This window comes from Epinephelus fuscoguttatus, linkage group LG2, assembly GCF_011397635.1.
Source record: "Epinephelus fuscoguttatus linkage group LG2, E.fuscoguttatus.final_Chr_v1".
Lineage (NCBI taxonomy): Eukaryota > Metazoa > Chordata > Actinopteri > Perciformes > Serranidae > Epinephelus > Epinephelus fuscoguttatus.
In genome coordinates this window covers 50,459,340-50,478,006 of record NC_064753.1, presented here as the reverse complement: position 1 = coordinate 50,478,006, position 18,667 = coordinate 50,459,340, and the positions used below count along the sequence as shown (strand labels likewise).

Genomic DNA, 18,667 nt, shown 5'->3' with positions numbered 1-18,667 from the left:
TTTAGGTTACGATATATGAGACAACATGTCACATCACGTTACATCACGTCAGCGCCCAGCCGTGGTTCTTTCCCCAAACCTAACCAAACCAGTCGGTGCTGTTTCTGAAGATGTTTTACGAATCATGTGCATAACTTTCACACATCAGGACACGTCGCACTTTAACACATCTGCACGTATGTTGAGTACACTGTGTCTCTCTCTGAGTGTACGTAGAGCTCTCAGTGCTTCAGGCTCCACTCCACCTCATTCTCCCCTCCTCCAGTATAAATCTTTACTCAGTGCTCAGAGCCAAGTGCATGTGGCTGCAAGGATTCTTGTCCTAATGCATGAAAAAAGCTGTAAAATGTTAACACAGTGCCACTATAAATTTAGACAGGACGACCCCTCTGTGGCTAAAGCACCATAAGACCCATAAAACCTGGCTTTACCGAGGCCAGTCCAACTCCTACTTTTCCTCCCTGCTCGCATACTTTCAAAACTCAGCACTTCACTTTTTGTGCTGATTTTAAATAACACCTCACAGCCCTGAAACACAGCTCGGGTGTTTTTAAACAGTGTGTGTGTGTGTGTGTGTGAGCTTGCACTGCATGTGTGTGTGCATGAAGTCCCATCATGCAGAGAGTGAGACAGAGGAGGCATCCGTGTTCATTCCGGTGATGTTCATTTGTCCCTGCACACATATTTATGCGAGTCAAGCTGCCTGTTTCCGTCGGAGAGGAATCAGTTGCACAAACAGAGACGGAGCAGCAGCGCATCATATCTCTGTGATGGAGGAGCTAAAGTCTCCAAGCTGTCAGCCCGTCTTCTCCCGGCACAATCCTACCTGATGTATGATGCACTATTCATACTGTGATACACAAGTGAGCCTCGCACAACGACTTGCAGGGGATGTTAGATAAAGTTCAGCCGGCGATAATAAAGCTGTTTATCATCCCAGCTTTGATTTTTCATTCCATTAACCAATATGGGTTTTTTAGTGTGATGGCTTAAAATACACATTTTATAGTTTTTATCTTTTTTGGATGATTATTTTTTACCTTTGGGACTTGTAACTATTTCTGGCTCTCCCAGCATGCACTGGGCAGAGAACAGCCTCACCACTGTGACTCCGACTTACACAGTCTGCTGTTTGCTTGGCAACGTCACAACTACGACACTGAGTCCACAAAGCTGCCAATAAATGTAACGTGACCAACGTGATCTCACAGGAAAACACAAAACGAGCACCACATTGCATGGTAGTCACATAGCTGGGTTTAGGCACCAAACGGTTTAGGTTTAAAAAAAGATTGTGTTTTTGGTTAAAGTCAGACTCAGATTAGACGCATCAAGGTGCTGACTGAACAACATCATCATCACACAGGTGTGTCTCAGGATGGTCGCGATGAAAGGCCACTCTAAAGTAATAACAGTAATATATTTTATTTATAGAGCATTTTCATGGTACTCAGACACTTTATATCAGTTAAAACTATCATGAAATAGAATACAATAAAATACACACATCATTCACACACTTTGAAAAGATGAGTTTGGACGAGTGATTTGAATCAGGAGATGTCGGTGCAGTCTCCAGAGGGAGGGGGCAGCTATGGAGAAGGCTCTGTTGCCTCAGGTTTTTGGTCCTGAGTGGTGGTATCAGAGGAGCGGAGGCTGCAAGAAGGAGTGTGGTGGAGGAGCAGGTTGGTGAGGTTATGAAGGGCTTAATGATCGAGGACGTCGACATTTGTAATGTGACGTTTAATCACAGAACACAATGACACAGATCAGAGTCCTCAGAGTCAGAGTCAGCAGGTCAGGTATCCGACAGGTGACCCACAAAAAGCTGTGTGATATATGTATAATATGTTCATGTGTCCAGTGGACTCGAGTGGTGTCTGCGTTGCGTAGATATGAAGAGGCCCAGACTGTGGATATATTTGGAGGAGTTCTGTATTTATTCCTCTCAAACAAAACAAAATCCTCCGTCACACACAACCACACAAACTACAGCCCCTACACGAATAAAGTGACACAGGATTATGTTAGTGTAACATGAATTTATAAACAACTCAACAGTGTTAAAACATGCAAATAACTACGAGAACAGTGTCTCTTACCTCTCCCATGGAGCACAACAGCAGAAGGGGCGAGGTAAGGCAGGACACGTCGCTTTATAGGTGGGGAACAACTGAAGGTGAACATAGACGTGCAGAAACTGAGTATCAAACGTTCCACATGTTGACTACAGAGGCCTGAGAGGCTCAGGTAATAATCCAGTCCAATCCAACTATATTTATGAAGCGCTTTAAAATAACCACAGAGGCCCAAAGTGCTGTACAGCAAGATAAATAATTAACATAATCAAGTACAAACATAGCATATAAAATACAATAACATACACAAATCACACGAGGCAACATATGTAAGAACAAATAAAATCAACGCCCTACACGATGTTAAAAGCCAAAGAAAAGAGGTGGGTTTTAAGGAGAGATTTAAAAACAGACAGTGAAGAGGCCTGTCTAATGTGCAACGGCAAATCGTTCCAGAGATTTGGAGCTGCAACAGCAAAAGCACGGTCCCCTCTGAGCTTGAGCCTGCTTTTAGGCACCACCAGCTGATCAGCTGACCTGAGGGAACGGGTTGGTGTATAACGGTGAAGCAGCTCAGAGAGGTGAGGCGGGGCAAGACCAGTTAGGGATTTAAAAGCAAATAAAAGAATTTTAAAATGAATCCTAAAATGCACAGGCAGCCAGTGGAGTGAGGCTAAAATGGGTGAAATGTGCTCGTGCTTGTGTGTGCCAGTTAAAAGACGTGCAGCAGCGTTTTGTACTAACTGTGGGCGAGCCACAGAGGACCCTCTGACCCCCACATAGAGTGCATGGCAGTAATCCAGCCGAGTAGTGGCAAAGGAATGGATTACTGTTTCAAAGTGCTTTTTATCAAGAATTGGCTTTATTTTGGCGAGCTGCTGCCTCAACTGAAAAAAGCTCGATTTTACCACAAATTTTGTGGAATCATAATACTTAATATTAAAAATGTACATTTGACTTTGTTACACATATTACCGCTGTAGAATTCAGCCTGTTACATATATAAATAAACTCATGGGTTCAAATGAACTACACGCAGGCAGGCAGCAGGTGAGAACAAAAATATTATTTTTCAGAATAAAACAAATAAAAAAGATTTGCAGTTCATGTGTAATATTTTGACATGTAACAGAAAATATCGCGGTTTCAAGGTATGACAGTGTTACAGAATTTACATTACCCTCAGTCTGAATGAGCCTTAAAGGACTGGAAACAGAAGGGTTGTTGTTGGTCGAACAAACGTTTCATTACTACAAGTGAAACTTGGAACATTTTGTTAATCGATGTTTGTGTAAAAAGTCTCTCCTTCAATAATAACTCGTATAAACGTCCAGTTGCATTTCTTTTCCAGTATGGTAGATATCCAAATGCACACGTTAGAATAACCGTCATATTTGTTAATGGGACTTCTCTTAACAAAATGGTTTCAATTCTAGTAATAAAACATTTGATGAACCAAAAGTAATTTGTCCAGTATCATTCCTGTAAGGCAGTTATCAGTTATCAGGCAGTGACAGTTATCGCACCATGAAAATCTCATAGCGTTGAAACCGTAACTGTAAATCTACAGGTGGAACATGACATCAGATATTATTTAACCACACACACTGGATCATGCAGAGTCCATGATATTTAGCAGTATCGAGGTGTTTGGAGGTTTCTCCTGGAGAGCTGCTCAGAATTTATGATGCAACGACATAATAAAGTGAAAAAGTCAAGTTTTATATTATTAAGAGTCGTTCTGATGTACCATCGGGTTTAAAGTTTTACGTGTTACTCTTTGAAGTCAGCAGGAGTGACATTTTCAGATTCACTTTCAGGTGTTACAGAAATCTGTGTGTGTGTCACTCGTCTTTACTGTTGCCTCTGTCTTTTCTTTAGTGTCTGCTTCCTCCTCCTCCTCCTCTCTTTACCTTTCCTCCTCTTCCTCACACCTCCTGGCCACCTCCGGCCTCCGAGCTAATCGCTGCTCAGGATAATGACACAGTGAGACTCGGCAGCCCTGAGAAAACACTGCATCATTTATTACGTGGCGATGGAGTCGTTTGTTGTGAACCCTCAGATAGTGTATGACAGCTCTCAGCTGTAAGGTTGTGTCCTGATGAAATATTACAGCAGCTTCAGGAGCGTAAGGTGAAAATGAAGATGTCAGTGCTGCCTTATCTGTTTGCTGTACAAAGCAGATAATACGCCTCACACACTATCAGCAGAGCGCCTCGCAGCATCTCGCCGTATCTGAGTCAAGTTGATTTTTTTAGGTCGGTGAAAACATAAATATTAACAGCCACTCACAGTTTGTGCTCCTGATGGATTCATCTGAGCCTCATTGATGTATGGAATTGTCAAACTGCAAACAATTAAAGTGGTGACACAGCACGGCTGCGATGTGCACACACTCTCTAACAGACACTTCCTACACGCACACACACAAACACACACTGTTTACTGAGTTTATTTATTCTGTGGCCAAAATATCTGTCATCTGAAACTTAAAACTTTGTGCACTCAGGTAGATACACCCAAAATCTGTTCTTTATGTTTCAGAGGTGCAGGACACATTCAGGATACACACACTGAAATGAGTCTGCCATATAAACCTGAGCTCTGTTAATGCATGAAAGCAACTTTAAGCAAGTCTCCAGGGAGAAGAGCCTAAGGCTGCTTTCACACCTGCCCTGTTTGGTTCAGTTCAGTCTAACTCCAGTGTGTTTGCCCCCTCAGTGCGGTTCCTTTGTGCAGGTGTGAACACACCAAAACAACCGGACCGAGACCTTCTTGAAGAGGTGGTCTCAGTCTGGTTCCAAAGGAACTCTGGTGCGGTTGGTTTGTGGTGAGAAGGTGTTGCGACCTGGATGTGAAGCAACTGCAGTCACATGACACATTGTTTGGGTTAAACATGAGCATGTTACAGTCCTGGAGGATTATTAATGTGCACCTCCTCCTGTACTGCCTTAATATGCACATTCAGCACATCCAATGCATCAAAACATTGTTTTCTAGTTGGAGCCGCGTTTGCCTCGTTTTCAAACTGTATGCTTTGACTAAAATGAACAATGACAGCAATATAGTCCACGATGAGCAGCGCTAAAATCAACCTGCGTAGTTGTCCCTCCATTGTGACATTAGAAAGTGTCACATTTATCTTGCAAGTGTACTCTTCTTCAACGTTTGCTTTACTTCCTGGATTTTCCCATAACTCTAGGCAATTATACAACTTTGGAACAACATGAGTCCCTAATGGCTTCAACTGCTATATACAAACCCAACCATTGAGATTCTAACCAATAATATCATCTCAAAACCCTTTAGTCTACAGAGATCCACTCGCCAGGGTTGTCCATTATCTCCACTATTATTTACATTAGCAATTGAACCTTTAGCTATGGCTGTAAGAGTACATAAGAGTTTATCAGGTATAATGATTGGAATAAGGAAGAAAGACATAATCCCATAATAGATACCCTATTTATGACAACTACTGAAGGTTTCAGGTACTTGGGTGTTAAAATCACTCCTGAACTCAGTGAAATAATTCCATCAAGCTATGACCGTCTGGTGGATGGTGTGACTGAAGTACTGAATCGATGGTCTAATTTGCCTATCTCCATGATGGGTCAAATAAATCTCATAAAAATGTCAATTTTACCTAAATTTTTATACTATTTTCAAGCACTTCCATTGCCATTATCAAACAAGTTCTATGATAAACTTAATAAACTATTCGGCCAATTTATTTGGAATAATAGAAAAGCTAGACTCCGCCTAAAGCTACTATATTTGCCTTATGAAAGAGGGGGGCTTCAACTTCCAAATCTTAGATGGTACTATATGGCTTCCCAACTGACTGCAGCATCATATTATTTTTACACAACGGTGCCCCCAGCCTGGGTAAACATTGAACAGGAGTCTGTTCCGGATTTACCATTAAAGTTGTATCTATATTCCTCTGACATAAAAACATTAAAAAAGCACACAAAAAATCCTTTTCTCAAAAATACAATTTCAATATGGCATGCTGCACATAAGCATGTGGGTGACATGCCGGCACTGTCTCAATTCACGCCTATCTGGGGTAATGTACAGTTCACACCCGGTAAGAAAGATGGAGGATTTAGGTCATGGAATATGAAAGGCATTCAGAAAATGATGGATCTTTACAAAGATGGAGTTTTGCTTTCCTTTGATCAGCTGTGTTTGAGATATCAAATTCCAAAAAAACACTTCTTCAAATATTTGCAGTTAAAAAGTTATATGTCAAAAAAAAAACCGAACAGATAATGTGTATACCACCCTTATCAAAACTTGAGGAAGTTACACTTGTAAATTTAGGAGGGAAAGGACATGTATCTAGATATTACAACATATTGGTTGCAAATAGTCCTGAATCAGCACGCGATAAACTAAACGCTTGGAAGCTGGATATTAAGGAGGATATTGATGAGACGGATTGGAATGATGCTTGTTTAAAAGCACAAACACAGACAATAAATACAAGGTTTAAATTACTCCAATATAAGTGGCTTATGAGGATGTATATTACCCTTGTCAGGCTTCATCATATGTCTGCTAATATTCCTGATGTGTGTTCTAAATGCTTGACTGAGAAAGGTACTCTGTTTCACTGTCAAGAATGTCTAAAGATCCAGGATTTTTGGAAGGATGTTTTAAAATGTTTGTCAGACTTGTTTAACACCAAAGTCCCTTTAAATGCCGGGCTCTGTTTGCTTGGAATATATCCGAAGAACTTTAAACGGACCTTGAAGCAGACTAAACTATTGGACTTTGGACTTCTCCAGGCCAGGAGGGCTATTGCGCTGTGTTGGAAGAGCATGGAAGTACCATCACTACGGATGTGGATAAAGGAACTATTGCAATGTATTGGTCTGGAAAGACTAACTTACATTGCTAAGGGCAAACGGAAAGACTTTGTTAAGCTTTGGGAACCATATATGAATATAATTAAAGATGGAAAGGTGGGTTCTACCTGAAAGAAAATTGTAAATGATGATGGAAAATATTTATTTTATTTTATTTATATTTTACTTTAGATAGGTGTAAGGGGATGAGGGTGTGTGTGTGTGTGAGAGAGTATGTGTGTCTGGGTAATGTGAATATGTGTAGTCCTAACTTGTATTGTTAATATTACTGTTATGTTTTACTGTTGGGTTGTTCTAAGAAAAAAAAATGACAATAAACATATTGTGGAAAAAAACCATGAGTCCCTGATTCAGACCAGAGGAGACTTGACAGGGTCTCACACATTATGACAAGTATCAATACTCATATTGGTATCAAACTGACAAAATACAAGGACAATCAAATAGCAAAGAGGTGAAAGAATATTCTTTGTAGGTCTAATTAGTACATCTAACCCAGTTGAACAGAGACAGTATTCTCACCTTTCCAAATACATTATAACAGGTGACCATTTTTCAAGATACAAGTCCGTCTGGAGTCGAAGGTTTGCCGTTATGTGTTCCATGCAATTTACATCCTTGAGCCTTTGAGACCACTGGTCCAGTGTGGGTGGATGGGGCTTAAGCCAATTTACTGTGATCATTTTATGTGCAATCAATAAAAGAACCCTGAGCATAAACACACTATTTTTCCCTAAATCCGTTAACGATACAGTACCCAAAATTAGTTGCTGTGGTTCAATTGGTCTATTTAAATTCAAAATCTCACATATTTGTCGCTTCACATTCTCCCAGAATTTTTGCAATTTAGGGCAATCCCAGAAGATGTGGGAAAAGTCCCCTATTATTCCGCAACCCCTCCAACACAGTGGGGAACAGTTATTATCATAACTAGCTATTACCAAAGGAGTTTTGAAATATCTTACTCTCAACTTCCAGCCAAATTCCCTCCAAACTGGGCTGCTTAAACATTTCTGCCAGGGCACCCAAGAACTCTCCCACTCCTCGTCAGATTTTGATGTTTTTTATACCTCATTTATCAGTGTGTCTGAAGCCTCCTACAGACTGTGAGATTCATCAGTCTCACATGTCTTGTGCAGAGCTGTGCCACATGGATCTAATCAACTTGGGTACAATATCAAGTTTGATGTCTGCAGACTGTATGATGACAGCACCTCAACACAAGTTCACCCTCAACCTTATTTTGCGAGAGCACCGTCGCTGCATCCTGAGCGTAGCTCCGCCCAGGCAGACTGTGATTGGTTTAAAAAATAAAAACAAACCAGAGGGGTTTTTTTCCTTTATAGCAGAAAGATTCGGGACCTTTGACACAGCGCTGTGGAGACAGGTGTGATTACACAAGACTAGCATCAAACTAAAAGAACGTCTGTTTTGATGTGTTTTTTGACAATGTTTCAAAAGTAAAAGAGTCTTTTAAAGAAACTTTAATAAGCAGCTGTGGTTCTGAATAATAGTCAGACTCATTTTTCTGTATTTGAGAAGCTGACAGCTTTTGACAGCTGTAGATGACAGAGACGTACACATCATGAAGGGGACGATGACACCTGATCACTGTTGATGCTCCCACAGTAACAGTTAACTGAGATCAGCAGGGTCTTTGTCTCTGATCAAAGTTTAGGAGACAGAGCCAGACGTATTTAAAGTAAAGTTTGATATCAACCTTTGTGTCCTCGTCTTCCTCCTCAGCGTTGTGTACTGAAGAGTGCGCCCACGGACGGTGTGTCTCTCCTGATACCTGCCAGTGTGAGCCTGGCTGGGGAGGACTGGACTGCTCCAGCGGTGAGTTCACATCTTTCTTTTTGTTTGTTTTTCTCCTCAGTTTGAGACGAGGTCAGTTATTAAAGTCTGAGGCCTCTCGACCTCTGCGGACATTTTCATGCCTCTGCACCGGCGATAGCCGAAGGCATTATGTTGTCAGATTGGCCATCCGTCCATCTCAGTCTCATGAACATGATATTTCAAGAATGCCTTGAGGACTTTGAATGTGGCACAAATGTCCACTTTGAGTCATGGATGAAGTGATTAGCATTTGGTGGACATAGGTCAAAGGTCAAGGTCACTGTGTCCTCATCTCTCTCATTCTTGTGAAGGTGATATCTCAACAAACGCCTTGAGGGAATTTTTTCAAATCTGGCACACACGTCCACTTGGACTGAAGACAACTAAACTGAACTGATTAGAATTTGGAGGTCAAAGGTCACTGTGACCTCATGAAACACTTTTTGTGTGTGTGTGTGTGTGTGTGTGTGTGTGTGTGTGTGTGTTTTTCTTCTAATTTGGCACAAATGTTCACTTGGATTTTAGAATGAACTCATTAGGTTTGGCTGTAGAGGTCAAAGGTCACTGTGACCTTTTATCAGTCTCATTCTTGTGAATGTGATATCTCGAGAACACCTTGAGGGGATTCTTTTAGAATTTGGCACAAACAATTACTTCAACTCATGAATGAACTGATTAGATTTTAGTGCCCAGATGTTTCTGTGACCGCACAAAACAAAAACATTTTGGCCATAGCAGTTTTCCTATTAATAAAATCACTTTTTTGATTGGTTCACCCTGATGACAGCTGAGGACAGGGACTCACATTAGGATCACAGAGATGATTAAGAGTACGTGTTCAGTCTGCAGCCGTGAGTTAATCAAAAGACAGAGGTGTGCAGGAGCTGATGTGAAGATCTTTGGTTTCTTGTTTCACACTCTGTAGCAGTCACACACTGATGTACAGACATCAGACCTGTGACGGGGGCGCAGCGTAATGATCAGAGATTGGCATTTCAAAGGGACACCGAGTCATCTGAAGTTCACCTTATGTGGTGATAAAGAGAGGAGCACATTCTCACAGCAGAGGTCAATCTGCACGCTAATTCCTACAGATAAAAAACCAGAAATGTTAAATGAGCTGGAAGGACATCATGATATGCTTGTTTGGCTTCAGAGTGAAATGCTACGCTGGTCGTTCAAGTCGTTTAAGTTCAGGTTTATTTTTAGAGCGTAGCCTCATACATAAGCAATTTATAGTTCCTCCAAAGAGTGACATGAGGGGAGGAAAATAGGTTTTAATATAGATGCAGACACACAGAGCCCTCCTGTATTTATTCTCAGATAAAAGATGATAACGTTAGTGCACACCTCAAATCAGCAGCCAGGCTGCTCCACGACGGAGGAGCACAAGCACTGAATATCATCAGATTTTGGTTTGAGTTCTATGAGTTTAAAGGAAATCCTGTGATCAGTGGAATCTGTTTGATAAACTATAATCTGTCAGATGTATAATCTGAAGATCTTTATACATCAGGAGCAAAATCTGGAACCCAGAACTGATCACTGAATTTTTCCTGCTGTCACACAGAAGGGTCGACTCGTATTTTCTCTGTTTGTATGTTGCATGATCTGGTACGTCCAAAATTTTGTCTTGCAGTTTGAGTGGTTACACGGCCCCACATGGCTGCTGTCAAAATATTTAACATTATTAGCTGTATTTTACATGTTGTTGTTGCAGCTTTAGTTTCGACTGAGCTCTGCGTTGGCCGGTAAGGTAACTGCTTTTGTCGGACAATATACGACGAATATTCAGACATTGAAATACGAAAAAATATTTAACAAATTTTAAAAAGTAATTCATCTGTTAATATTTACAACAAGTATATGTAAAAGTACAGCACAGCAGGAGGAGCCCAAAAATACTCAGTTTGAGACTTGTTAGAAAATGTAGCCAACAAAAACAAAACCATGTGACGTCTGTTGGGACTAACAGCGAGCTTAGCGATGCTCCAGTAACACTGCAGTTACCTCCAGAAAGTGGTTGGTGTGCTGCAGTCGGCTCACGTGGATGGACGGCCTGGGAGTCAGGTGCTTTGCTGGTGGATTTAGGACGAAGTTATTGGAAGGTAGAACTACAAACTTTTTCAGACTGTCTGGTTCGTTTCCAGGAGAAAGCAAGCTAACGATTATTCGGAATGTACGTCTTCCTCTCTGAAAGTGCAGCTAAACAAACATGTAAAGACATCAGACAACATCAAGGTCAGCAGGTCATGTCCATATCGTACGATAAGCTGATAACGTAGGTGTTGTGAAGGACCAAGCTCTGTGCTGCGGTAGAAATAAAACTGAACTTTGAGGTATAGACTATTTTTGTGTGCTTAAACAGCGATGATGTATTTTGTGGGTGGAGCTGAACTGGTGGCAGAAAGGGTCCGTTGTGGTGTCGGTGTGAGCGCCATATGAAACCTGAAAGGCCCTTTGACGTTTATATTTATCAAGCGTTTGCAATGAGCCATTTTTACATCCATGAGTTTATGATCTACGTGTAGAAAAAAAAGTTTTGTTTCCAGTTAATTATAATCTTGATATTTAGGCTAATTGCTGCTGCTCAGCGCTCAGTGGAGGAGTGTGTGTGTGTCAGGGTTAGATGAACTGAATTATTGACTTGGTGAAAGATAATTCATCATCATAAGAACTGTTAAAACACGTTTGTCAGGCATGGATTTTGTCCTTGGTTAATGCTTGTGGAGATGTCTTCATATAGTATCATTTAATGTGAAAGTGCAACTTGCTAGCGTCTAGCTAGCTAACGCTGTCTGCTTATTACCTCCTTCCTGTGCTGTGGAGCCAGTAACAAGGACGTAAAAGGAAGCTATGTAAGACATAAATAATTCAAACAAATGAACGTCTTTTTATTGTTTAATGCATTTTAGAACAAGTACATCCTGCTGCCACCTGGTGGATGGAAATGTAGGGCAACATGTTATGTAGAGCTCTATGAATTACATATGTGAATATTATGTAGATTTTTCATTTACATCAGATTCTAGCCACCATAAAGGTCTTGGTTTAGTTTCAAACGGCGTCCTCTCTGACCTTTTTTTGATTATATTCTGCATTCTTACATTCACCAGCACAACTATACAATTTTATTCTGGGTATCTCAACTGCTTCTCTCTGGTGTCTGTTGTTTTTCTGCCACAACGATGAACGTGCAGCTGCTGTGACCTTACTGTGACGTCCGCTCCAAATTGGTCTACATCAGAGCTGCAGAAGTTACTGTTGCTTGTCTCTTTTTAATCCAGCAGTGGCGTCGTTTGGACGAACTGTTGCAGTTTATAGGATCACATTTGTTTTGTCTTAGTCAAGAAAGCGGCAGCTGCATTTAGCTGTGATGGTTTTACAGGAGGATCAGTGAAATGAATGTTAGGAGGAGTTCTGGAGTCTGCTGATGGTGAAGGCACGGACGAGTGTCCCTGGATCTGACTGGAATAGAGAGCGTGGAGTTTCTGAAATATTCCTGAGATGATGTGCAGGCTGAAGTGTAGGAGAGAGGATCAGATTTATTTTGAGGCCAGAAAGTTTTGAGAGCAGCAGAAACAGAGATGATCTCTGAGTCACGGTTTGTGATCAGCAGCTCATTCAGGTCATTCAGCTCTGTGATGTATGGAAGAGTAAAACTGTGCTGATTGCACCTTTAAACTGGAAATGAAGCTATTGCATCTCAATATCAATCTCATTTCCATCATTTGGTTCCACTGCTTCACTCTCTCGTCCTGCCCTCTGAGCCAGTCCAGTTCACTATAAACCCTCAGTGTGTGTGTGTGTGTGTGTGTGTGTGTGTGTGTGTGTGTGTGGTCGGAGGGATTTGGGGGCCTATTGACACTTAATGAGTCACACAGCCCCTTTAGTCCCACTTTGTTATTGGCGTCCTCCCACCTCCCCTTTGTTTACCAGTTTTTATTGCTGCCCGGGGGCCGAGGGACTGAGGCCAGGCCAACACAGGGGTTAGGTAAATCTACCAGCACTTAGGCTGAGAGGAAGAGGAGGATGAAGTGTGCTGATCAGCTTCTCTGGAAGTTTGGCTTTGACTTCAACTTCCCTGCTGCAGTTGTCTGTCTGTCTGTCTGTCTTTGTTCTTGGACCCACCTGTTCATCATCCTCCTCTTATTTATTTTAGTGATAAAGCAGAGCTCAGCGTGCGGCAGCCTCACACCTCGGCCTGCAGACAGTGCTGCTGTACGACCTGACGCCTGGAAAATAAATTAAAGAACATATTTTTGCAGATGACAGCGTGAAGACTCTGCCTCCTCTCAACACAACGTGTCATTTGCTCATTACCTGTGGAAGAATGTAATTTGCTGTAAAGATGCGGCGCAGTGAGACGGAGTTGTCCCTCCCGTGGGGATATTGAGCCGATTCGTACATAGAGTGTGTTTTATATTACACACGCTCTCCTCTGATTGGTCGGAGGAGATGAATCCTGCGGTCAGTGACAGATTGAATGGCCCTCACATTGTTTTGCTTTTTTATTGTTTTGTTTTATGATGTCGTGCAGCTGAGGATGAGTGCGGCGTTCTTCATGATGCTTTGCAAATAAGCGTGGTGGAGCTACAGTGGCAGGTACTGAATGAATTTAAAGGCTTAATGTGTCACAGGCAGACCAGAGGAAACACTGGATCCTGATTGGTGGACGGCACCTGCTCCTCTAATTCAGATGGGTTAAGTAGATTTTACAAACTGTCCTGATGGAACGAGTTTAGCAGCCGTTCACAGAGAGAAGCCGAGGAGAGAGCTGTCTGTAAGAAAGGGATTCATAAGAATAAAATACCCTGAAGACAGAAACAAAAGAGAAATACAGCTAGATTAAATAAAACTAAGGAGCTAGTGTTTTAAAGTGCATTTATTGTGTGTCCACCTGCTGGTTAAACGATGCATAATCTGGGTGCAAAGTGAGGCTCAAGGAGCAGAGAGGTTGTATTCAGTGTTTGAGCGCATCATGTATTCAACCAATCAGAGCGTCATCTCTCGCTCCCTTTGATGCTGTGTTCACACCAACATGATGCAAAGTTTTGCGTTGCATTACTCACGAGTTTGTACACTAGAATATTCTGTGTTGACTTGCGTCGTGCGCACGTGCAATCACATGCACACGAGTGCCCAAAAAATGCAATTTTTTGCGAGAGGCGGGGCTTTCTCAGACCACTGTCTCTCAGTCTGTCAGTCTGAGCTCCCTTTTAGTCTTGTTTCTATAAAAGTAGGACGTGGTGTCATACAGTTGGAGGAAGCCACAGACCGACACAATCAGCCTCTTCTCCATTTCTCTGATTAATAAACTTCCACTGCTACGTCCTCGGCGTCCATGTCCCTGGCGGATCTTAACGCTGATTGGTTATTGTGGCGCAAATCGGTCCCTACAGTTCCGATTTTTTAACTCTCACGAATAAGAATATGAAGCGAAATCATGCTACATGCGTCAGTTGCTGTGCTTAATTTGCATCATTTACATCACTTATGTTGCATCCATTGCATCCATGGTGCTGCCTGGCCAGAAACTGTGTTTCTACATAGACAAATAGGGTCTTTACATGTAATTCACTAGCACAAATTGTTTTATTTGTGCCTGGTGTGAACAACGTCTGCAGCCAAGGAGGGCTCACCTTTGGTGGGGTGTACTTCCTGGTGTTTCAAACCAGAGGTTTGAGGACGTGATTTTCAGGTTGGAAAGAGTTTTAGTCCGACGACCTGCAGCAGCAGAGTTCCTGTCATCTTTCCTCCTGACAAAATCAAAGTAATGGGAATATTTCCAGCTGTTAAACATTTCCCACTTCATAACTAGCCCTCTGCTTTGTGACGAGCCTGCGCAGCACGACGATTACGAAAATGAGTCCACTGATGTGATGTTGTGTTTCAAGTCAACAGTGACATGATGACAAAGGTAATGATGTAATGAGTTGTTTGGTTTTGGAGTAACTGTGATGTCATTACCCAAATGTTATCAGTAATTAGATTCACTACACATTACTGGAAAAATAAATATTATTACAGGAACATTACACGGAGATTGTCAGCAGCGTTGTCAGCTACTGGAAATACTCTGTTTGGTTCAGGTGAGGGATGGCGCGCGCAGGAGGCAGGATATGACTTGGATTACACTGCGGTCCTGTAGCCAGTTTGTCATTTGGTCATAAACATCTCAGTCTCCTGCTGTTCCCTTGATTTGTCTGACGATTTCAGCTTCGGCCCCGAACAACAGAAGCTCCAGAATCTTCTTTGGATATTTGTTTTCTTTCAGTTTCACGTGAGCCTCATGGTAGAAACATCATCACGCCCTCTCGTTGGCTGTGAATTATCAGGACAGTTACTGTACCTGCTCCGTTCACACATGAGCTACTTGGACATCACATGGACTTTGTGTGAGGAAGCTGGCAGGGTAACCTTATGGTTAATGACATTGTGTTCTCTCATACAGCTCCTCTGAGTGGTGGCTCGATCATTTTCACTTTGTAGTGCATGTGTGAAAGAGACTAAAGGTTTACAGCACTCCTCTCAACCCCAGATTCCCTCAGATCGGGCCCGATCGGTCCGGTCTCTTCTGACTGAGGTTGTTACATGAAGCATTTTTATTCTGATCATTATGGAATATGAGGATCCATGAAAAGCACCTGATCATCTGTTCGGCAGCAGAATAAATGACAGTGGACACTGGAGTGGAAGTAATGCTGTCAGAAAGCATAATGGAGGCAGCGGTTACATTTTCTGCACAGTGCAATCAGCAGAAACATTTAGTGTTGTATAGATGTACTCTCTAGGAACCAGGGCTCCACGTAAAGAATCATTAAATCTATTTTTACATGATCATACTGTGTGCGTTTTAAAACTCAGGGTACAGATCAGACACGTGACGCAGAACACAAACAGTTTGTAACAAGTAAACTTTGCGTGGACTCTCTGAGAGAAGACACTGCAGGAAAGAAGGAGAGAAGGCCACAGGATTGTCCTCTGTGTCGTCTCCGACTGTCACTAACCAGATTAGCTGGTGAAGCAGTGTGTGAGCCTCAGCCGCCTTCTCTCTCCAAACTCCAGGCCAGTTGAAGAACTTTGTTTCTCTGCCAGGGAACATAAATAGCTCGGACAGAAGTGGGGTGAAGCAACGAGAGGAAGGGGAGGATGAGACGAAGAAGACAAAAGAGGAGACGCAGGGAGAGGCCTCAAAGTAAAGGGGGGGGGGTAGAAGAAAAAAGTGCCAGATAAGGACAAATTATGACGGAAATTATCATGTAAAGATGGTGATTATGATGAGAGAGATTATCAAGAGCAAGAAGGAGACGATGAAGGGAGAGAACTTGCACAGAAGCAGTTTAAAGATGGTAAAGGTTCTTTAAAGGAACTGTTGGGCGAAGCGAGTCGCTACATCGGCATTAATTTGATCAACAGTGATTACTCCAGCGCTGACAGATATTTATCAGTTACAGAGTTGACAGAGTTGTTAAAGCTTACTTATGTTGGTGTTTGCCTTCGTCGTCTTTTTTGTACTGACAACTAATTATGTAAAAGAAACATCAAATACCAAACAGCTGGATCCAGGTGTGTGACTGATGCGGAGTGTAAAGGATGTTTGGAAATCTTGATTATGTGCAAGTTTTAAAATCAGCTTTAGATCTGAGAAGGAAAGTCTCCACATGGACACACAGTACTCGACAGTTTTAATTTATATCATTATCTTGTTGAGCACTTGATTTTTTTTCTCTGCTGGACAGAATGTTGACACCAGTCCTGGCTGCAGAACCCAACAGTCTGACATTTATTTGCCTCTGCGCCGGTGATAGCCATGGCCGGAGGCATTATGTTTTTCCACAGCTTCATTTCCACAACGAGCGCCGGGCAATGTCCCTGGAGCGTCCCAGAAGTGCTACGGCACTCTGCTTCGTCTGAGATACGCACCAGGTCTATTTTTCAGCGACTGCATGTCCATTGCAAGTCAAGCCACGATGCTCAGACCTCACCAAACTGGAAACGAAACGCACACAGCATCCGGTACATTTCAAAATACAACACAATACGCAGACTACGGATTGTAAACTCTCATTTTTTTTAAAATCACGTCACATCCTGTCGCACAAGTTGTCAGTCAGTGCGAGGGTCCGAGGAATGGTGGACAAGGAGAAACTCATAGTTGAAGTGGAAAACCATAGTATTTTGTATGACACCACACATCCTTTCTACGAGGATACAAAGGAGGGAAAGGAAAGGAGAAGACCTGGTGTGAAATTGCAGGAGTTTTGGGAGTGAATACTTTTTACTGTGGGATTTCGCAGTTTCCATGTGTGAGCTTGCAGCTCTGCTATGCTGCGCAGTGCTCCAGAAACGCATCCAGTAGGCGAGGGTACGCGCCGTTGGTCGCTGTAGATCCATGGTGCTGCGTAGTGCGGCGCAGACAGAGTATGTGGAAATTGGGGGTTAGACTATGATCAACGTTTATCGGTATATGCTGATATTTTATCGACTAAATTTTATTTGATGAATCAAGGAAAACATTATTTGATGAATGTATAATGAAAACAATCATTAGTTGCAGCTCTGCAGATGCAGTTTGAGACCAGCTGGTGAACACAGTGGAATATTAAGCTAATTAAGATCCAGATATTTCCCTCACAGGTTGGTGGAGACCAAAACAGAGCTAAAAGAGAGAGAATATTGGACTTAGATTTGTCAGGTTGCCAAAAATGACTCCAAATGAAGACTGATGTTTTTCTGCTGGATGTGTAAATAAGAAATGGTTTGTTAACATGTTACTGTCTTTATAAGGACATATGTCAGTGCATCCATCTTCCTTGTAGCCAAATTCACAAAGATGCCCAAAACTGAAGTCACACCGGACTCCAAAGTCTTCAAACTTATTGTTTCCAGGATCTGACTAACATGCAGCAGCAGTCAGACTCCAAACATTTGCAGCCATCTTTGAAGCCTTGGGGCTGTGCGAGTGTTGATGCTGTAAAGATAGATTATGACTCTATGCGTCTCATCTCAAACACCCCGGGCGTTTGCTAATGCATAGTTTCATTTCAGACTCACACACACTTTATATGAGCGCAGTCACTCATCAGCAGCAGCAGTCCATATGATCCCAACAGCAGAGGGATTCACAAACAAAGCACTTTATATCACGACAGACAATTAAAGACTCGTAAAAGAACGTACAGGAAGAGTCACAGACAGATATATGTTCACAGGAGCAGGTGCTTTTAATTTAAAGTGATCGCATCATGAATACGTTTTCAACTGCGGCTGCACCCAGACAGCCTGTGCCGTCGTTTATAAAAGGACTCTTTTGTGTCCTGATGGAAGTGACAGTTTAATCTCAAACAACTACAGGAAATGACCCCTGAACACAAGGGTTTCTGGGTAACTCACCTCAGCTCTCCGTCTCTCTCCCCCGGGGTCGGGAGGAGTCAGGCAAAGTGCACAGAAACCCCTGACTGAATGCAACAATCAGACCTCTTTGTAAAGACTCACTCTCGATCTGTCCGTGTTTCACTCGGCCATAAGTGATGAATATATCGGCACTGGCCTCCATTTGTTGTCATGGAAACGGACGATGCCACAGCACATTACATTAGCACGTCTTTTTACTGATGAAGCTTCTGAGAAATAACATTTTTGTTGCCGGTGTTTCTTGTAAAGGCTGAACTTTGACAATCAGACAAAGAGAAAACTTTTCTAATGAGCACGTACGGACAGATTTTAATACTTGAGCAGCACAGAATCTCATTTCAGCCGAATGTGTGACCAGTCTGCTGTTACTGTTCTCAGACCTGCACATCATCTTTAAAAATAGCAAAGATGGAAAACAGCTACACCTGAGTGTTTGTGGCACACTTTACCCAGCGA

The 18,667-nt window shown here is 42.2% G+C and overlaps 1 protein-coding gene across 1 annotated transcript in view; it reads left to right on the top strand.

The window, feature by feature from the left end:
• Nucleotides 1-18,667, top strand: part of LOC125880807 (multiple epidermal growth factor-like domains protein 11) — a 213,203-nt gene that overhangs the window by 78,754 nt on the left and 115,782 nt on the right. The window contains exon 6 of the mRNA XM_049563551.1: nucleotides 8,702-8,794. Within this exon, the coding sequence (XP_049419508.1) occupies nucleotides 8,702-8,794 (93 nt within the window). The remainder of the gene's footprint in view (nucleotides 1-8,701; nucleotides 8,795-18,667) is intronic.